Genomic DNA, 21,521 nt, shown 5'->3' on the forward strand with positions numbered 1-21,521 from the left:
GTTTTTTTTTTTTTTTTTTTTTTTTTTTTTTGAGTGTACGATGTTCACTCGTTTCTTACCGGCGGTAGTTAGTGAGCACCTATGGGTGCTGAGCCTGCGGGTCCCGGAGATGAATGAGACAATGTCTCTGCCCTCGGGAAACCCACAGTTCTCAGAGAAAACACATGCATATCAGAACAACAGGTGGGAGAGGAGGCAATGGACCTGCAACTCTCTCTGGGACATCTGAGAAGTTTTCCCAGGAAAGGTGGTACTTGTACTAAGTCTCGATGAACAGGCAGATGGGGAAAGGGTATTTCGCAGAGGGGAAACAGCACTTGCCAAGGCTCAGAGTGTCCAGGGAAGGTAGGGTTGCCAAATAAAATATAGGACACCGGTTACATTTAAATTTTTTAAAATAATTTTTTAGTATAGTTGTGTTTTAAATATTTCATGGGAAAGATTTATACAAAAGAAATGATTCATTGTTTATCTGAAATTCAGATTTAACTGAGCATCATACATTTTTATTTGCTAAATCTGGCAGTCCTACCAAGAAAGGGAGGGAAAGACTTTGGGTATGACTAGAGCGTGGAGGATACTGGGGTTGTGGCAGGCAAGACCGGCAAAGGGTGAGTCATGAAGGGTCTAGAATGCCAAGCTGAGGAGTCCAGCCTTCACCCCGTGGGCATTGGAGCAGGGCTATGTGTGCAGGCTTCTGTGCTTAGTACAAGGGAATAAAACACAGCCCCTGCCTTCGGGAGTTTACAGTCAAGGCTGTGCAAGAGCCGGTGCCTAGGATGAGGGGGCGTAGCAGAAACCCCCTTCTAGGGCATCCATGCAAGTGCTCCAGGGCTCAGAGGAGGGGAGGCACATCTGGCTGAGAGGTCAAGCAGGCTTCCTGGTGGAGGCGGCAGAACAGCTGGCTCAAGAAAAGAGACTTCCTATGTGCTGCTGCCCCTGGGAGGTGTGAGGGGGTNCTTCGGGAGTTTACAGTCAAGGCTGTGCAACAGCCGGTGCCTAGGATGAGGGGGCGTAGCAGAAACCCCCTCCTAGGGCACCCATGCAAGTGCTCCAGGGCTCAGAGGAGGGGAGGCACATCTGGCTGAGAGGTCAAGCAGGCTTCCTGGCGGAGGCGGCAGAACAGCTGGCTCAAGAAAAGAGACTTCCTATGTGCTGCTGCCCCTGGGAGGTGTGGCGGGGGGGAGGCTCTCACAGGTCATCCCCTTCTCTAACCCCCATATCCCAAGTTCTTTCTCACCTCTTTGCCTTTGCACCTGGTACTCCTTGCCAAGCATGCACTCCCTCTTTTTGATCTGGGTGACTTGTTTATTCTTCGAAATTCCATTGCAGAACCCCACTCTGCAGAGAGCGTTGCCTGACTTCACCTGATGGCCCCCACCCAGGCGAGCTCACGTGCCCCCAGCCCACTGTATCAGCGCGTAATTCATATTAATGCATTTTATCCTCTAAACAACCCTCGGAGGTGGCTGTGACCATTATTATCCCCATTTTACAGATGATGAAGAGGCAAAGAGAGGTTAAGAAACTTGCCCAAGGTCGCAAAGGTAATAAGTAGGAGAGTCAGGATTTGAACCCAGGAAGTCTGGCTCCAATTTGTGATCTTAATCTCTAAGCTCTGGTGCCCGTAATGACATTGCGCACACTGAATCTGATGGTTTCGAGAGCATTTTCAAGGGCTCTGTGCAGCGCACATGTGCGTGCCTGGCATGCACAATCAGGTGTGCATTTTTCTGCACAGAGGTTCATAGCTTTCATCAGCTTCTCAGAGGCGTTTGTGATCCTTGAAGGGCTGAAGTCTCTATACTGTTTGTTTTTCTGAACTGAGCTCTCTGAATCCTGTGCCCGTGCCTTCGTCCCTTGGAGTCCCCAGGGCCTTGTGCAAAGAGGGTGTTTAGGGAAGGCTTGGGGGGGTGGTGGCTGACAGCTGTCTGAAAGAACATTNGTGCCCGTGCCTTCGTCCCTTGGAGTCCCCAGGGCCTTGTGCAAAGAGGGTGTTTAGGGAAGGCTTGGGGGGCGTGGCTGACAGCTGTCTGAAAGAGCATTGTCTAGACTGGCAGACGCCGCATCCAGCTCAGCCACAGCTCCATTCCCGCGCAGCAGCTCATCTTGGTCTTGTCCCACACTCCTTGCGTCACCCTGGGCAGTACTCCGGTCAGAACTGGCATTCTGCAGCTCTCGAAGGATGGAACATTAGGTCCTGGGTACTCAAACCTGGGACCTTAGAGGTGGTTCCATGTGGGAGCCTGGTTTTGAGTCCCAGAGCAGCCACCAGCTCCTACATGACCTTGAGCATCATTTTCCCCATCTGGGCCTTAATTCTTGCCTCACTCCAGTGTGCTGTGGCTCAACAGAGGTCCCCCCACCTATCCTATCAAGGCATGGGGCAGGAAGGGGGATGCGGAAGTGGGTAAAGTAGGCCCTCTCCCTGCTGTCTCCAAGAACTCACAGCCTAGACCTCACGGGCTGCACGCAGGGGCCGCTCAGCATCTGTGTGTTGGTCAGCTATCCCCGAGGAGGATGCTGCAAAATCTACAATCCTCCAAATACTATGGTTTCCAAGCGCCTGTTTTTCTTGCTCATCGGTTGGAGTCTGTGGGTCAACTGAGGTGGCCCTGTTTCAGCCTAGGAGTTAGGTCAAGGTCTTCCCTACATGTTTCTCATTCTGGAACCAGCTGTTACCCAGGTTCAGCCCCGTCATGGCCGAAGGCAGGAGCGAACTCAGCAAGCGCCTGTAAAGCCTCCACTTGCATCATGTCCTCTAGAATGTTCCAAGGACCAAAGCAAGACTCATGGACAAATTCGGCATCCACGAGGCAGAGAAATATACTCTGCCTTCTTTTGTGGGAAGTCACATGCAAAAAGTATGGGTGTGTGATTCTGTTACAGGGAGGGAGTGAAGAACTGGGAACAACAGATGTTTTTTCCAGTGGCCAACCCCGCCCCCAGGGGCAGGAGTGGGCTCTGGGCCCACCGTGGGCAGCAGCCTTGCTAACGGTCTTCTCTGTTCCTCGGCAGGAGCTCAGTGAGTACAACGCCACAGCCATAAAAAGCCCCACCAACACGGTCACTGTGCAGGGCCTCAAAGCCGGCGCCATCTATGTCTTCCAGGTGCGGGCACGCACCGTGGCGGGCTACGGGCGCTACAGCGGCAAGATGTACTTCCAGACCATGACAGAAGGTGAGCAACACCCAGAGGGCAAGAGGAGGGCAAACAGAATGAACTCGAAGGCTCCCATTCCTTCCAAGTGCCTTTGTGCAAATCAGAAAAGGCGCCCCCTCTTTTAGACATCAACCCTCCCTGATGCTCGGGAACGAGCCATCCAGAGAGGCCCCGTGTCTGTGGCTGGAAAGCACGTGAACTCCCCCATTGCCATCCTGTCCGCCAGGCGGCTTCCTTTCAGGGGACTCTCAGGAGCTCAGTCCTAACTTGCAGAGACACTCTGAGCAAGTCACTTCCCTTCCCTGGTCCAAATTTTTCTCAGCTGCAAAATGAAAGCATCATATTCGATCTTTGAGAGCACACCTATTTTATCTGTGCGTGACTCCAGTGACTTGCAGTTGGATTGAGAAAAATTCTGAAGTTCAGCAGGAAGAAGTGCTGGGATGGATTAGTGATGTCTGCCCTGGGCAAGAGAAGGGGAGGCTGCAGCCCACGTGCTGTGTGTCTCCCAGTCCGGGACCCCATGGTCTCTGAGTACCTTTCCTGCTCTAATAATCTCTGAGGAACAGCAGAATTAAGAGAATGGGCTCTGATGCCAGACAGATGGAAATTATACAGCTGATTCAGCCCTAACTGTGTGGCCCTGAGCAGCTCTGAGTCTCAGTTTTCTCATCTATAAATGGGGATGATGACAACTCTCTCATTATCATCGTTATCAAACTAATGTAAAGTTGGGGGCTAAATGTATAGAAACTTAGCAATATGCCTCACACGTAGTTAGCACTCACCAGATAGGTCATAGCTGTCATTGCCGGGAGTCTGGCAGCCCTTTCACCAACCAGCCAAGCTCCAGGGTAGCTTTACTTATAACCAGACTCCAGCGTCCCCTCGTAGCATCTGCTTTAACCACTGGTCACGGGCCTTGGCCTTTGCCTAGCTGAACATCTCAGAGTCTCCTAGACCCATGAATTCTCATCTTACCACAAGCATCCTCCCTAATGGCTCCACCATCTTTCCAGGATGCCAACAGCACCCCCTCTGTAAAACCCCACCTCCCTGTGACCAGCATTGTCACCCTTCTAGGCCCTCTTGCATGTTGGATGCGTGTCATTGACCTGGGACATGGGGGACTGTCCCAAGATCCTTTCTTTATTAACTCAGCAAATGCACGCTGGTGCTAAGGACCCAGAACGTACCCGGTCCCTGACTCCCAACAAGTTCTTGTCTCGTCATGGAAGCAAACGAGAAATAATAATCATAAAATTAAAAACAGCGATGGTGTTGATGGCATTGAAAATGTGCTAAGTGGTTTCCAGGACCTGGGCCAGTGCTGAGGGCATTTTATGCATTATCTCATTTAAGCCCATACACAGACCTGGGTTCACCTGCTGGCTTTGGCCGCTTTCTCACTGTGTGACCACAAGCTAGTCATGGCATCGCTAAGCCTCAGTGCCCTCGTCTGTAAATGGCGTGCTCATAGGCACTGAGTCACAGGACTACTCTGAAAAACAAGATACATAACATACTTAGCACCGTGACCAAAAAATAAAAACACTCAATAACAATAATAATTCATATTTACTGGCTGGTCACTCTCCTGCCGCCTGTCCTTCTAAGTGCTTTACACGACAGCCCTCTGAGGGGGGACTATTCGCCCCACTTTACAGATGAGGAAACTAAGCAGCAGAGAGGTAAGTCGCTTCACCGGAGATCACAGACGGGAAGGCCCTGCCGGGACTCAAACCCGGGGTCTGGCCTCAAAGTCTGTGCTTACAGCTGCCTCTCTGTATGTCAACTTATTATTGTTGATTTTCGTATCAACATTGAGGTTTTATGCCCGTTTGATAGAGGAGAAACTAAGGGTTGGAGCAGTGCACGGACTGTCCGAGGTTACCTGTGAGTGAGTGCCGGCTCATTCTCCATTTGGGCACGGGACAGGGGCTCTCTCAGGAGCAGGAACAGAATCTGGGGATCCCAGGAGACCAGGTGGGGTGGGGGGCTTTAGGACCCCCAGAGCCAGCTGACAACACGCCACGTGCTTTCTCCCCCAGCCGAGTACCAGACAAGCATCCAGGAGAAGCTGCCTCTCATCATCGGCTCCTCGGCGGCTGGCCTGGTCTTCCTCATCGCTGTGGTCGTCATTGCCATCGTGTGCAACAGGTGGGTGGCTGTCCCCAGCCCCGTCCGGGCCTGGCCGGCCATCTATTCAACCATTCCTGAACAGTGTCTGTGAGCCGAAGAGATATTCCCATCATTCCCAGGGCCAGGGAGAGGCCTGGGCAGGCCTGGATACTCTCCCACCTCCCGAAGTGGCCACCATTAGCTACAGTCCATCCCTTTGGGCTGGGGTTGTCTTGACAAGTCCACTGTTCGTGGAGGTGGCTCATAGAGACGCTGATGCTTCAACCTGAAGGAATGTCTCAGAACAGTGGGCAGGAAAGACTGCAGGATGCCCGGAGCTAAGGGGTGGCTGGAGAGGAAGCCCGGATCACCCCACTCCCTGCACTACTCGAGGCCCCTTCATGACCAGGGCTACAAGCGGAGTGTCAGAGGGGAGGTTGATGAGCTCAGATAGTGCTCGCTGGCTTTGGCGGCAGGAAAAACAGCGAGAAGGTAGATAGGAGCAGGTGGGGGAGGGGCATCCCAGTTTGCAGGCACAGCACGTACAGAGGCAGGAGGTGGGACCTGTTTCCTGACTTCTGCTGAGCATAATGCAGAGACTCTTCTTCCTGAGATCCCCACTTTAGAACAGACGGGGCCATAAGGTCAGATGGACAGAAGCACCTGGGATTTCTGGGACCATGGGAGATTACTCTGAAAGGGGCTTGGCTGGAGAGGGGAAGGGGAAATGGTGAGCCTGGATTTGAGGTGGGAGAGGTGGAAAGGGATGGGGGTGGGGGTGGTCAGGAAGGATGAGGCTGCTAGGACAGGGGCAGGCAGGGAGCCCTCTGGCAGGGGTGTGGTTTTGAGGGCCTGCCCTCCCTCTCCCTATCACCTACTGTGGCTCCCAGCTCCCCGGGGCTTCCAGGTGGCTCCAGCCCTTTGCTCTTGTTCCAGAAGACGGGGGTTTGAGCGTGCTGACTCGGAGTACACGGACAAGCTGCAGCACTACACCAGTGGCCACAGTACGTACACCCCAGTAGGGCCGGCACCCTTGGGCCCTTTGCTTGGCCGTTCCCCGGAAACCTCTTGGCCTCCTTCCACTCCCTCCCACCTTGCCGCAGCCAGACTGAATGTCCAGCTGTTCCCTGAACCGGCCAAGCTCACTGTCCCCTTTTGGCCTCTGCACCTGCCATCCCCTCTGCCTTCTCTCCCATCTCATCACCCGCCTTCTCTTCCCCACGTAACTCTTCCCCTCCCTCGGCCACAGCATATACAAACCGCTCTGAGCAGCCTCCCCTGACCCCCGCCCCACCCTGGCTTTAGGGCTCCGTCTGTGCTTGCATAGCGCCCCCTTACCTGGCTGCATTGTGAGGGCCGTGCCCTTGTCTCCCCAGCTGTATAGTGGGAGCGCCTGGAGACGTGAAAGTGGGTCTGACACCACTGCCCCTGAACGCCAGCACGCTGCCTGGCGCTTAGCAGACACTAGGTCCCTATTTACACAATTAATCCATGAGTGGCATGAGATGCTGAGGACCCCAGGCTCTGGCCTGGGAGGGGACGGGCCCTATTGCTCCTCCCTGGTGACCCCTCTGATAACTGCTGCCCCCCACCCAGTGCCTCCATTTCCCCCATTGTCCCATCCCATCTCAGTCCAGATGCCATACACCCAGAACAGACATCCCCTCTCAAGGGGCCCAGCAGAGACAGAAGCAGAGCATAGATTTTACCCCGGCGGAACCGACATGGGGTGGGCTGAGGGATGGGGGGGGGTGTGGGGGGCAGGGAGAACCTTCACTCTCACTTCCACTCACTCAGCAAACAGGAATTCCGAGTGGGTCCAATATAGCTCCTCAAACTGTACTAGGTGGGGTACTCTGGGGCGTCTCAGATGCCACTGGGTAAGAAAGGCCATCGGCACAGCCCTTCACATGTCACACAGTCTTTGTGACCTGCTGTGTATGCCAGGCATGGTTTTAGGTAGCTGGGGATACACAAGTAAGCAAACCACATATCCCCACCCTTGCGGAACTTAGATTCTGGTGGGAGGGCCAGGGAACAAAAAAAATACAGGTAGTAAATGAGAAAATCACATGGCGTGCTGGAAGATGAAAGCATTACGGCAAAAGGCACAGTAGACCAGGGTGATGGGCTGAGAACTGCAAAGTCAGGGCTGCCTATTCAGATAAGGCAATTGGGGTTGGCCTCACTGAGAGGGTTTCAGTGGAGCAAAGACACGAACGAGCTGGGGGAGTGAGCTGCATGGACAGACCTGAGGGGACAGCCTCCCAGGCAGAAGGAACAGCCCGTGCAAAGGCCCTGAGGCTGGAGTGTGCCTGGCACGTTTCAGGAACAGCCAGGAGGCTAGTGTGGCTGGAGCGGAGTGGGGAGGCGGGGGGGCAGGTACGAGGGGCCCCAACATGTACATCCTTGTCAGCCCTTGCAGGGCCCCGGTCTTTATTCTGAGTGGAATGGGAAGCCTCTAAATGGGTCTGAACCAAAGACTGACACGGTCTGAGGTACAGTTTTGACAGGACTTCTCTGGCTGCTGTGTGGAGGAGAATGGAGTGAAAGGTACTGGGCAGGACACAAGCAGGGAGACCTGTGAGGTGGCTGTTTCTATCACCCAGGGAAGGTTCTGGATTCTGACATGTTCTGAAAGTACTAGATTTGCTGCAGGTGTGGATGTGGGGTGTGCAGGAAAGAGCAGAGTCGAGGAGTTCTAGGTATCAAGCCTCTGGGTTAACAGTCAATTTGAAGTAAATTTCCCGAGCTTAAAAAATCATTTTAGACATAAATGTAAAAAATAATTACACCATGAAAATTTCCAGAAGACAATTTAGGTAACTATTCCACGGATAGTCTAAGCCTAAAAGCAGTGAAAGGCTCACATGAAAAGGGCAGAACAATTTACACTGAAATTAAAAATCACCTGCACGTTGGAAGTGAAAGTCATCAATTACGTCACCCCCTCCTATTCCCCAAGTAATGAAATCATGGTTATAGATAGAGCTAAATGTACTGAGTGTGTTCTGTGTTTTCATGCTTTCCGTGCATTTGTTCATTTAATCCTTATAATTATCCTGGTAATATAATCAAGTATGAGGGAACCGAAGCCCAGAGAGGTCACACGGCAGCTCAGGGCTGGAGCTGAGGTCCACACTCCTCGCCACTTGCTGTCCACACCCGACTAAGCTAGAATAAGGTGGGCTCGCATGCTCTGTCACCTGGAGCCATGTGGGAGCATCGCTGTTTAGCGTGTGAGTCACTAACAAGGAAACCTGGGACAGCAGGGATTTATTTTTGAAATCAAGCCCAAGATTTGTTCATGGATCACACACATTCTAAAGCTGAAGCTTCTAGGTTTCTAAAAAGGGCCTTGGTTTTTTTCAAAGCACTGCCAGCCTTGTGGTCCCACCCCCACCAGCAACCCTGTGTGGCTGGGACAGAGGAGGAAGCTGAGGCCCGGAGATGTGTGTGACTGGCTTGAAGTCACCTTCGCCGGCTCGCATGTTCCATCGTTCAGCAGGTGCTGAGTGAGGACCAAGGTCTCTGGTACCTGGATGTGGCCCAGAGGGACCAACCTGGTTTCTCATCCCTGCCCCACCACTGGCCAGCTCTGTGACCTTGGGGAAATCATCAAGCCTCTCTGAACCTTGGCGTCTTTACATGGGAAGTAGCCAGAATGATGCTTCTTTCACAGAATTGTAAGAATTAAATGAAGTAATGGATGTGAAAGTGCTTCCTAATAATATTTAATAATAGCCAACCCTTCTCTATAGCAGGTAACAATTATTCAGTGTTTTCTATTCACCAACTACTATACTAAGCCCTTTTAAAAGATTCTCATTTAATCCTTGCAGTCCCCTTATGAGGTAGGTGCTGTTTATTATCTCCATTGTAGAGATGAAAAAAGTGAAGCACAGAGAGGTTAAGTAATTTGCCCAAGGGCACACAGCAGTATCAATACTGTGGTTGATCCTCAGTTCAAACTCATAAAGCAGCTTATTTGTGATTATTATTACCGGCGGATCCAGAACTCAAACCAGGTCCCTGAATGTCTGGTTCCTCCTCCCTCCTTCGTCCTGAATTTCCCACAGTGGCCCTGACAATCTAAGTCATCCAAACAACAGCCCAGTATTTTCTGAAGACTTTGACTGCAGAGATCCTCACCCAGCTTCAGGGCAGCAAATACCTGTCCTGGGAGCCAGGCCTTGAGCAAGGCTCGGCCACAAGGAGCTCCCCCTTCCATTCCAGGATGCAGGATGGGGAAGCTTCCGGAAGAAAACAGTAGCCTGGCAGTTGGAAGTGTACTCACAGCCACACGACCTGGATTCAAACCCCACATCTGCCACTTACCAGCTCTGTCCATGTCACCTTGGGCAAGTCATCCAACCTTTCTTATCCCACAGTGTCCTCATCCAAACAATGGGGATAAGATTAGGTTCGGCCAAATGAAATTGCCATTTTTGTAGGTCAGAAACAGTCAGATACTAACAATTTCATAAGGCTCAGCCTAATAATAGCATTTACCTGGTAGGATTGTCAGGAGGGTTAATTGGATGGGTGCCTATAAAGTACCCAGACCAGGGCCTGGTACCTGGCAAATCCACACTGACTTGTGAGCAGGTTGTATTATTAACGGTGAGATGAAACCAGAGGGTCACAGCAGCAGGGACAACTCAGAGCCGTACAGTCAGTAAGTGTTTATTAAGCATCTACTCATATCAGCTTCACATGTGTACTCCAGAGAAAACATTCTAGAGCAAGGGCTCAGAACTTGGGGTTCACAGACCCCGAGAGCTTCAAGGGACCAGGAACATTCCAAGATTATATGCTGAATCTGGGAGTGTGACACACATGTGAATAATTTTCCAAGGAGCAGATTCATAGCTTCTGTCAAATTCTCGAAGGTATTCATGACCCAAACAGGCGGAAAGAGAAAAAGAGAACATTCTAATAGGTAATGCTGTTATTCTTTCAATAAGCATTTTATGAGCACCCTCTATGTGCCAGGTTCTGGGATTAGCATGAACTAGACAGACGTGGCCTCTGTCCCCTTGAGGGAGAAAGTGTAAAGCAAGTCCACACAGGCAGCAGAGTGTTCCAGAAAGGGGGGGCAGGAGGCTGTGGGCATGCATATCTGGAAGACTTAATACAAGGTAGTAGAGCCATACAGACATCAGGGCCATACACGTGGGTGCAGAGACAGGGCTTCAGGAGCCTAAAGAGAAAGCACGGATCTCCACTGGAAGGATCCAGGCAGGCTTCACAGAGGAGGTGGCATTTGATCTGGATGCAAAGAGGAAGAGAAGAGTATTCCAGGTGGAGGTAACTGCATGGACAAAAGCACAGAGGCAAGAAATTATAAGGTGTGTCTGGGACCTCTGGGTGAATAATTCTTTTTGCTTTCATATAGAAGGGCAGGGAGCTGTAGGGGGGCCCAACACGGGGGGCTTGGAATGCCAGGTGAAGGCACTTGCCTTAGTCCTACAAGCAATAGAGAGCCCTCCTGGCCAAGGCTTGGGGATAACATCTGACGGTTGCACTTCTCCTTAGCTCCCAGAGCCGACCCATCCCTGTCCTCCCTCTGCAGCTGGCCTGACAGAAGGGGTTTCCCCCAATCCTGGTGGAGGGAGACTGAAAGTCAGTCACCAAGAACCACAGAGCAGGCACTGAGTTTGAGCACGAAAAAGAGCATCTCCCGGGAACTGATGTCCCTGCTCTGAGGAGTGCTGATTGGGGCAGGAGTCATGGCTGAACAGTCCAGGAGGAGGAGGCCTGGACCAGATCTAGTTGGATTGCATGCAGGAGGCCATGGACATGATGATGAAGACTATTGGCCCTTGGCTCAAGTCTGACAGGCCTGGGTTCAAGTCCTGGCTGTGCCATTTGCTAGCTGTGTGGCCTTGGACAGATTACTCAGCCTTTCTGAGCGGCAGTTCCCTCCTGCATGAAATGAGAATAATGATTCCCTTCCTCCAGGAGTTTTTGGGCGCAGAGGAGATAATGCGTATAAAGAGCCTGTCCGCATGTTGGGCACAAGGGCTGGGTCAGTGGTAGGTGCAGTCATTCTTTTATCTCTGTCACCCGGATTCTGCTCAGCTCTATAGACGTTGAGTGTATATTGCGTGCAGAGCTTTGTTCGAGCCCCACGTTGGGGGTGGAAATTACTTAAAAATAAAATCTTTTAAATAAATAAAGGGCTAGACAAACACCCACAGAAATAATCCAATTGAAGCTAATGTATCAGAGCAACAGTTGGCAAAGTTTTCTGAAAGGACCAGAGAGTAAGTACTTTAGGCTTTGATAGCCGTACTGTCTCTATTGTAACTATTCAACTCAGTCGCTGGAGTGTGAAAGCAGCCACAGGCAAAGGAATGCCTGCAGCTGTGTTTCAATAAAACTTTATTTACAAAATGGTCAGTGGATCAGTTTGCCAGCTGTGTGTTAGAGGTTCCAATTTTAGATTCTTGGAATGTCTGAAACAGACACTGAGAGTGGTCAACTAACATGTCCCAGGTCACACAGCTGAGCAGGGTCGATGGCCCCACTCACCAACCAGGCAAGCCTTACTATGGCCCAGGAACTCCAGCTCCTTATTCCTAGAGCTACTGCCTCCAAAGGCATGGCTCCTGGAGCAATGGGAGAATGTGGGCAGGGAGCTGGGGAAGCCGAGGGAGGCCTGGGCAGCAGAAGACCAGTTACCTGGGAGGGAGAAGGTGAGATGGATCATCCTTCCCTTCCCTCCAAGTGTTTTGCTAGCGGGCTAGGGTCAGAATTAGATGTGTGGCATCCAAGTTACATACACGTGGGTGCAGAGACAGGGCTTCAGGAGCCTAAAGTTTCTTAATTTCTGCATCAAATAAAAAAGTACATCAAATCAAGAGTCAAATTAACATGCCGTATGTCCAGCCTCACGCTGATCACCAGGGAATTTGCGATCTAGAAAGTTTTAAGACCTAGCTAGTGAGGGACCTGGGAAGTGGACCCAGAAACCATGGGTCCTCAGACCCTGGTGAGTGGGCCGCCCCTCCAGGCTCTGGGGCCTGCCTGGGAGAACTGAGACAGCCAGGAAGTTTCCTGAAGGGAGAGGATGCTTAAATATGGCCTTAAAAGACAGGGAGGTCTCCTTAGCAAATGCCCAAGAACATGGGCTATTGCCTGATCTTTCTGTATTTTTGTTCCAAATCTCTCTCTTCCTTCTCGACTTCCTCTTCCTTTACTTTGCACCCCCTGATTCTCTAACACAAGAGTGACAAACCTATCTATCCTTTTATGCCCACATCATAACAGACATTGCTAATCAATCCTGAGAGTCCTTTAGCTCCTTTAGGAAGACATCACTAATCAATTAGAGTTAGAACAAGAGCTAGAACCTATTTGTTCTCTCTGCTGAGCTCTGTGTTCTACTCACCCTTCTACTCAGCTCAATGCCCACCTGCTCACTGAGGCCCAGAGAGGTCAAGTGACCTGCAAAGGGTTACCTGGTTCTTATGGGGCCACATGGGTGTGTATTTCCCTCCACAGAGGGACTAGCTCTAGCCTTTCCATCTGTCCACATCTTGAGTCTGTGCATGTGACCAAGCCTGGTCTTATCCCCCAGTGACCCCAGGCATGAAGATCTACATCGACCCTTTCACCTATGAGGACCCCAATGAGGCAGTGCGGGAGTTTGCCAAGGAAATTGACATCTCCTGTGTCAAAATCGAGCAGGTGATTGGAGCAGGTAGGTGGCTGGTGCTCTCCCAGGTACCATGGCCTCAGCCAGGAGTGGGGAGTACTCTTGGGGCAGAGGGTAGGATGTGGGGCAGGAAACTCAGAGGATCCTCCAAGGCCTGAAGGTTCAGAATACCCGAGGTAGAAAAGTCCTCAAAGGTCATACAGTAAAGTCACTTCATCAACATATGAGGAAACTGAGGCACGGGGCTGGGAAGGATCTCGCGTACCATGGCAGAGATTGAGCTAGGTCCAGAACCCCATTCTCTGGACTCAGTCTAGTGCTTTGTCCTTCCCACCATTCATCCAGGTCCCTCTCTCCATCTCCCTAGGCCTTACCCCATGCCCAGCCAAACACCATGGGACAGCTGTGAAGAGTTTACTCTTACTCCCAGTGGTGGCTAGGACCTTTCTGGGCCCCCACATTCTACAAAGGGGTTCTTTGTCTAAGAGGATGAGTTGACCACTGGGGAGAGAAAGCTCCTTCAGGACCCAGGAGTGGAGGTTACAAGGAGTGGGAGGTGGCACTTCCACCTGGCAAGTGACATCCTGCCTCTCTTGGTGTGTGTGTCCCAGGGGAGTTCGGCGAGGTATGCAGTGGCCACCTAAAACTGCCAGGCAAGAGAGAGATCTTTGTAGCCATCAAGACGCTCAAGTCAGGCTATACCGAGAAGCAGCGCCGGGACTTCCTGAGCGAGGCCTCCATCATGGGCCAGTTCGACCACCCCAACGTCATCCACCTGGAGGGTGTTGTCACCAAGAGCACCCCTGTGATGATCATCACTGAGTTCATGGAGAACGGCTCCCTGGACTCCTTCCTCCGGGTAGGGGAAGCCAAGAGTGCCAGGGGCCTGTGGATGGGGAGGAAAAGGAGCGGTGGACATAGCTTCATGGCATCAAAGCCTCATGGGGCCTTGAGAAAGATCTAAGTCAGGAATGGCTTGCATGCTACCTCTTTCCATTCCCTTCCCTGTGGCAGGCATTGCTAATCAATCCCAGAACTCTGTCCCACTGAACCAGGAAGCCATCTCAGAATCCTTTTCAATCTAGGAAGCCACAACCAGTCAGTCAGAGTTGGCGTACAACCTGAAATCTGTTACCGTCTGTGCTCTTAGCCAGCCTTCTCATTATGTACGAGAGAAAAGTGAAGGTCCAGGACAGGTAGAGTTTGCCCGGGATTACCTAGAGGGACAAGGTGAGAGCCAGGACTGGAACCAGGTCTCTTGAACCCTGGTCCAGGGTTCTCACCAGATTTTGGATTTCTCCAAAGCTGTATGGGCTGGGGGATGGAATCCGGAGCACAAGGTCAAGAAAGGAACATTTCCAGATCCCCACTGGAGATCACAGTCAACCAGCTGGACAGAGAGCGCAGAGGCCTGCTGCTAGACTAGTTGCCATTTTACAACCATTTATTGAGCATCTAGTATGTGCCAGGCACCTTCCATGCACCTCTTTATTTAGCTCAGACTCCTGGAAGGTGGGTATAACTTATCCCTATTTAACACACAGATGGGGAGACAGACTCAAGAAGTCAGGTCACTTGTCCGAGGTTGCACGGCCAGCAAAGGGCAGAGCCAGCATCAGACCAGCTGGGTCTACTCCAAAGCCCATGTTCTTTCCACCACCCTGAAATTGGCCTCTCATGGGCCTCACTAAGCCCCCACCCCCTCCAAGCACCTGTATCCTTCCCACAGGGCGCATGAGGCCAGGGTGGCTGGGTCCTGCTCTGGTTTCCTGTTGTGTGAATGAGCCAGAGCTCTGATTCATGCCCCTCCATTTACTGTGTGTTTTCGCCACTTCTCCCAAAGCAAAATGATGGGCAGTTTACAGTCATCCAGCTGGTCGGCATGCTGCGGGGCATCGCGGCCGGCATGAAGTACCTGGCAGACATGAACTACGTCCACCGCGACCTCGCTGCCCGCAACATCCTTGTCAACAGCAACCTGGTCTGCAAGGTGTCTGACTTCGGGCTCTCACGCTTTCTGGAGGATGATACTTCAGACCCCACCTACACCAGTGCGCTGGTAAGATGGAAGCAGAGAACAGAGGGGTCGTGGTGCCAGGCAAGAGAGCACAGCTGTCCATCTCTCCCTACCATATGTTTTCACCGACATCTGCTCATGCCAAGCACTGTGCTGGGCCCTGGAGACGCGGAGACACAAACCACAGTCTCCGCCCCCTTGGAGCTCACAGGCTGTCTGGGGACACAGATGTGCAGAGAAACATGAAATAACATAGGACACCTGTCCTGGGAGGCTGAGGAAGGATTGCTAGGAGGGGGTGATATCGAGCTGAAAGCTGAAGGGCCAGTGAAATGTTGTCAGGTGCCATGTTCTCAAGGCAAGACGTGACCAGAACACAGACTGTAAGCGGGAAGGTGGTGGGCAGTAACGCGGGAGAGGCAGGCAGGGCTGCGCTTGGAGACCTTCGATGCCTAAGCTCGGGACTCTCTCCTGCCGAAGAGTGTTAAACAGAAAGGACCAAGACACAGCCCCTACCCAAAGAGCTGAGAGATAGTACAAGGAGAGCCAAGCACGCAGGCAAAGATCTGAGTACTGCTCTGTAGAAGTGCCTCCTTGATGGAGAGATGTGGGACACAGCTGTAGGATTAATAAGAGTGAGCAACTTTTGGGGACCTAGGGAAAGACTTTCAGAGATACTTAAAGGATGGAAGAGGTTTCCAGATGGCAGAGTGAGCAAAGGCATTTCATACACGGGGGAACAGCATGTTCAAATTCCCAAGGCCTGAAGCAACATGGTGAGTTCGAGAAGGAATGAGGTGCTTCATGGGGATTGGTACAGCACAGGGCATAGGGTGAGGAGTAGTACTGAGAGCAGAGGCCGGACAAGTCAGCCTCCCGGGAACCCATTAACCCTCCCCATTCTGTTCCCCAGGGTGGGAAGATCCCCATCCGTTGGACGGCCCCGGAAGCCATCCAGTACCGGAAGTTCACCTCAGCCAGTGATGTATGGAGCTATGGTATTGTCATGTGGGAGGTGATGTCCTACGGGGAACGACCCTACTGGGACATGACCAACCAGGACGTAAGTATCCGAGGGGGCTGGGCCCAGCCCAATGTTGGCCTATTCGAAAGTCTGCACAGGATCCTGGAGTCTCCAGGGGTCAAGAGTAGGAAAGGCCTGCACATGCACAATTCAGCAAATCTTCAAGATGCGTTCACCTTGTGGCCAACCCTGAGTGAGACCATATCTGCCCCTGGGGTGTTTTCCACGTAACTGGGGGGCAAGACGATTATTCCAGGAACCAGCTGTTGTTCAGGAACTTTAGAATTGGGTGCTAAATTGGAGAAGGCAGGTGTCGAGTCCTGTAGGTGTTGAGGCAAGGGCCACGTGAGCAAGATCAGTCAGAAAGTCTTCCCAGGACAGAGGGAACACAGCAGTAGGACTTGGAGACACAAGGCCTTCGAATGGGAAGAATAGCCCGTGCAAAGGCCCAGGGGTGGAATGCTGAGGGATCATGCTGGGAGCGGTAGGGAGGAAAGATGGTCAGAAAGGTTGATAAGGTTCACCAACGGGGTGTTTGAAAGCCAACCCAACAAATTTTGACTTGCAATAACACAGAACAGGAAGGACTTGAAGAAGCTTCCTGCCTCAGGGAGGGTGACCCACAGTCCAGCTGGGGAAGGTGAATCTGGGCCTAGTGGCAGGACTGATTGGAGAGAGGCATTTGAGTTGCTTTTTCTGACAGAGGAGCCAGGTGGGGCCTGACCTGGGAGACGTCGCTCACCTGGAGCAGTAAATGGCACTGAAAACAAGAGTGTGTCACCCTGGGGTGAAAGGCCAGAGAGAGGAGTCCTAGGGAGGGGAAAAGTGGTCCACTGGAGGGTCAGCCTGGTAGACCCTGAGAGTTCTCTCAGGGTGCCAGCTTTCCCAAGATTAGGAGAGGGGACCAGCTCGCAGCCCCCAGGTCAGACCGAGGCCATAGATGGTGGGAACCCAGGGGAGGCCCCTCCCTGGGGCTCCATCCAGGAGGTGGAGGCAGTTGCCAGGGCAACCAAACAGGTCTTTCCTGTGCAACAGAGGGCAGGGGAGAAATAGGTCAGGTCAGAGGCAGATGCTCTTTATGGCACCTGCCCAACCCCCCTCTGCCCCTGTGTCGCTCCCAGGTAATCAATGCCATAGAGCAGGACTACCGGCTGCCGCCACCCATGGACTGCCCCAGTGCCCTGCACCAGCTCATGCTGGACTGCTGGCAGAAGGACCGCAACCACCGGCCCAAGTTTGGCCAGATCGTCAACACGTTGGACAAGATGATCCGAAACCCCAACAGCCTCAAAGCCATGGCACCCCTCTCCTCTGGGTATGGCCCCACCCCTTCTCCCGTACGTCTCCGCCCCCACCCCACCCAGGCTCCCCCTGCTTCAGCCAGTGCTCTGCACTGCAGCTTGGGGTCGGGGAAGGCCGACACTCGCGTTCCTTGGGCATTCGCCCTGCCTCGGGGTGCGGAGGAGCCCAGGACACAGAAGAGGAAAGGGAAGTGGTAGAGATGGTAAAGGCAGCACTTTTTAAAGCGTGGTCAGAGAGGAAGGCATTTAAGAAAAATTACCAGAATCTTGGTTGGTAAACAGATTGAGTGGTCACCGGGTTTCCTTCCTAGCTACCTCACGCTCAAAGCTGGACCCTTTACTTATATTTGCATCCTCCTCAACACAGCCATGCACCTGCGTGCACACACACACACACACAAACTTACACAAATACAGTCCTACACACCGTTAGGCACAGAAGCTCGTGCTTACGCTCCCACACACACAATCTCACACACGTGGATACACACCCCCTCGCAGGCCCTCCCACCTACGCTCCGTAGGCACCCAAGCACACACATGTTCAGAAGCACCTGCCAGACATAAACACACACACAGACCCACGCTCAGGTCACCGTCCCCGACTCAGAGAGCCTGGCTCAGCGGGACGAGTGTTGGCTCCAGTGAAACTGAGGTCCGCCTTCTCCAGTGGTCCCCAGGCATGTGCTCCTTCAGACCTGGGGCCGCCACTGCCTTGTTTGGGTGGCTACCTGCCCCAGACCCCTGTCCCTCCCGGCCCTGCACACTCTTTCTCTTTGGGACCCTATCACATGGAGTTTCTGAGGGGTGTCTACCCAGGGATCCTCAGGGTCCAGGGTTGGCTTTGTCCAGAGACTCGCTGGGCCCAAGTCCTTCACCTACCAAGTTTTTGTGGCCAACAGTTTACGTTTGCCTCTACCTGTCGTTCCCCATCATGACCCTGCATCAGCCGCTCCGGACTCTCTGGATAAAATCACTCTGAGCTTTCAGCCCCGTGAGGGTCATTTCACTCCTGGCCAGCTCCCATGAGCACCGCCAGCCTCGTCTAGACTTTGGAGGTGCGACCCACAGCTTCCTAGAGCACACCCAGGGTGCAGAAGGATGGGGGAGATGGCAAAGAGTAGCACAGTTAGTCTGGCTGAACTCCCTCCTCCTGAAAATCAGGCTTGGAGAAGCATCTCCCTCCTCTGAGGTCCGGCCTCCCAGCAACCCCTTCAGAGGCATCCCCGGGCTTTCCAGGTGGCCTCAGCATGGAGCCCTGCACGCACACTCCCTCTCGCATACTCACACTCATACGTGTGCTCATCAACATAGGTGCAAATGCACACCCACTCTCACACTGAAATACATACACACACTCACCTTTGTCCATGCAGATGGATACACCCGTGCAGGTACGACGCCTGCAGTGCACCCATGCTTACCCTGCCCCCCCCCAGCACCTGCCCTAACCACCTCTGTTGCCCACCCCCACCCCCAGAATCAACCTGCCACTGCTGGACCGCACCATCCCCGACTACACCAGCTTTAACACGGTGGACGAGTGGCTGGAGGCCATCAAGATGGGGCAGTACAAGGAGAGCTTCGCCAATGCCGGCTTCACCTCCTTCGATGTTGTGTCACAGATGATGATGGAGTAAGTGCCCCGCTGCCTCCACCCTCCGTTACCAATACTCCGCCCCTGCCATCCCACCAAGCAGGGGGGCTCTGGAGGGCGAGGAATAGGCAGTGTCCCAGCAGGGATGTGTGGGACCTAGGAGCAAGATGGTCAATTTGGAGTCACGTTGAGATCGACACGCAGGTCTGCCTGTGACCGAGGGCAAATCGGCACCTCCCGGAGCCCCAGTTTTCTTCTGCAAACCGGAGGTTGTTAGTTAGATCAAAGGGATCTAAAGTGAGTGGGTCCTTCATAAATGCAAGTTCCCTTCTCCTTCCCTGCAGCAGAGGAGACCCCATGCACCTGCGTGTCCTGACTCCCCCTCACGTGCTCCTTCCATCCCCACTAGTCACTCCAACACCCAGAATCCACCCACTCACCCCTTCCCTCACTCTCTTCACCAGGAAACCCCTGGAGAAGCCCAGGCAGCTCTCCCCCCTCCCACGGCTCACCTCCACCCCCACATTTCCCTAACACACATGCTTCTCTCCCAAAGGGACATTCTCCGGGTTGGGGTCACCTTGGCTGGCCACCAGAAAAAAATCCTGAACAGTATCCAGGTGATGCGGGCACAGATGAACCAGATCCAGTCTGTGGAGGTTTGACGTTCACCCGCCTCGGCTCACCTCTTCCTCCAGGCCCCCGCCCCCTCCGCCCCACACGCCGGCCCCCTGGTTCTCCGTCCACGAACACCGTAGGCTCAGCCGCCTGCCGGGAGGCCACGGGCAGCAGGAAGAACCGAGCAGCGCTCCAGCCATGAGACGTCACCAGGAATATGTGCAACTCAGATGATGGAAAAAAAGGGAACGGGGACAAAAGAAAACAGATCCTGGGAGGGGGCGGGAAATACAAGGAATATTTTTTAAAGAGGATTCTCATAAGGAAAGTGATCATTGTTCTTAGAGAAAAAAAAAAAAAAGGGCTTGGGAGATCCACGCGATTTGTCCCAATCGGAGACCAAAAGCAGTTTCTCTCCAACTCCCTCTGGGAAGGCGACGTGGCCAGAGCCAAGAAACACTTTCAGGAAAACCAATGTGAAGGGAGAGACGGGCCACCCTTCTCTCCCGTCCCTGGGCTGCTCTTCCAGGCCTCACTCAACAGCCAGGCGCCAGGCCGACGGGGCGGGCGGGCGCATGCGCAGCCGCAGGAACCATTCCCGCTACCGCTGGGCAGACAGAAGAATTTTTCTGTCTTTGGAGAATATTTCAGAATCTCCGTTGAAAAAGACGTGTTTCTCCTGTCGGCTCATGGGACTGAAAGGGCGCTTCTGCCCTCCTCAGTCAGGGAGACCGTGGGGACACCGGAAAGGTCAGCCTTCCTTTGGATGACCGGCCCCCCAAGACTGCAGCGCCTCGTCCCCATCGCGCACGCGCGGCGCCCAGCAGCCCCCACCTGGAGGCCCGCTGCTGCAGTGACTGCCATCAGCTACGACTGCCACTGAGAAGGATTGCTCCTGCATTTGGGTTTGTTTACAGCAATTCGTGGACTTGGGGGTATTTTGGTCAGGGGTGGATTTGGTTTGGGGGGTTTGTTTGTTGGGTTTTTTTTTTTATGACAATGAAGTGACACTTTGACATTTCCTACCTTTTGAGGACTTGATCCTTCTCCAAGAAGAAGGTGCTTTCTGCTTACTGACTTAGGCAATACACCAAGGGCGAGATTTTATATGCACATTTCTGGATTTTTTATATGGTTTTCATTGACACTCTTCCCTCCTCCCCCTGCAGAAAGTTCCCCCCTGCTGCCAGGCCTCACCAAAGCCAACTGCCACAGGGCCATCTGGGCCACTCAGAGACTGAGTGAGGTTTGGGAGGATGAGGGGCCAGGGTGGAGGAGCCCCCCCACCCAGGACTGCTTTTGAAAGCACCAGATTGAGAAGGAAGCAGGTGCTAAGGCTGCAGAACCACACACCTTGTCCACTTCTGCGCCCTCCTGCCCCAGTCTGCCCAGTGCTTCCCAGGCAAATAGGCCCCTTTGAGGTTCCCGAGTGCCCTCAGATGGCCAGAGCCCAGTTTCGCCTCTGGGAGCCTAAGCCGGGCCCCGGATCATTCACTGTGATATCCCAGCCCACCAGAGTGTCACCCTCAGAGACGTGTGCAGACGCTCCTTTCCTCCACTCAGGGGAAAGTGTATGGTTTCTCTCCAACCCCCTTCCCCCCAAGCCCCCACACCTTTGCCCAGGTCTGAAGGTCTTAGCCCTTAGCCGGGGAGGGAAAACCATCAGCCGCGGGGTCTGGCCACAAACTCCCTGCTGTGAGCAAATGCAGGCATCTAAGCAGAACAATCGGTTAGTGAATTGAATGGAAATAAACACTTTAGTTATAAAATGACCCCTGTTCTCTGTAAGTTCTGAGAAAGACCCTGGCACCCTGGGACATGCCAAGTGACCCATGATGTTCTTCTAAGGGACCCTTCCTTCCTCGGGGTTCTAGAAGGCCCAGGGCTGAGAAAACACATGGACACCAAAGGTCCATGTGGCCTTTCTGGCTCTTGGCTCTGGCTTGTCAAAAGCACAGGCAACAAAAGAAGCAAGTTGAAAGTGGCTCAGAATTCAGTGTTCGATACCCTGCAAATC

The 21,521-nt window shown here is 53.0% G+C and overlaps 1 protein-coding gene across 3 annotated transcripts in view; it reads left to right on the forward strand.

Annotated features, from left to right (window-relative positions):
• EPHB2 (EPH receptor B2) overlaps window positions 1-21,273 on the forward strand; it is a 136,737-nt gene extending 115,464 nt beyond the window's left edge. For 2 of the 3 annotated variants that reach the window (XM_002919539.4, XM_034646191.1), the window contains exons 7-16: window positions 3,019-3,181; window positions 5,215-5,323; window positions 6,221-6,288; window positions 12,870-12,992; window positions 13,559-13,806; window positions 14,791-15,006; window positions 15,878-16,027; window positions 17,110-17,303; window positions 18,770-18,925; window positions 19,443-21,273. In XM_002919539.4, the coding sequence (XP_002919585.3) occupies window positions 3,019-3,181; window positions 5,215-5,323; window positions 6,221-6,288; window positions 12,870-12,992; window positions 13,559-13,806; window positions 14,791-15,006; window positions 15,878-16,027; window positions 17,110-17,303; window positions 18,770-18,925; window positions 19,443-19,551 (1,536 nt within the window). In that variant the 3' untranslated portion in view covers window positions 19,552-21,273. The remainder of the gene's footprint in view (window positions 1-3,018; window positions 3,182-5,214; window positions 5,324-6,220; window positions 6,289-12,869; window positions 12,993-13,558; window positions 13,807-14,790; window positions 15,007-15,877; window positions 16,028-17,109; window positions 17,304-18,769; window positions 18,926-19,442) is intronic. The other variant, XM_034646193.1, reaches the window with a different exon arrangement.
• The last annotated feature ends 248 nt before the right edge of the window (window positions 21,274-21,521 follow it).

This window comes from Ailuropoda melanoleuca, chromosome 2, assembly GCF_002007445.2.
Source record: "Ailuropoda melanoleuca isolate Jingjing chromosome 2, ASM200744v2, whole genome shotgun sequence".
Lineage (NCBI taxonomy): Eukaryota > Metazoa > Chordata > Mammalia > Carnivora > Ursidae > Ailuropoda > Ailuropoda melanoleuca.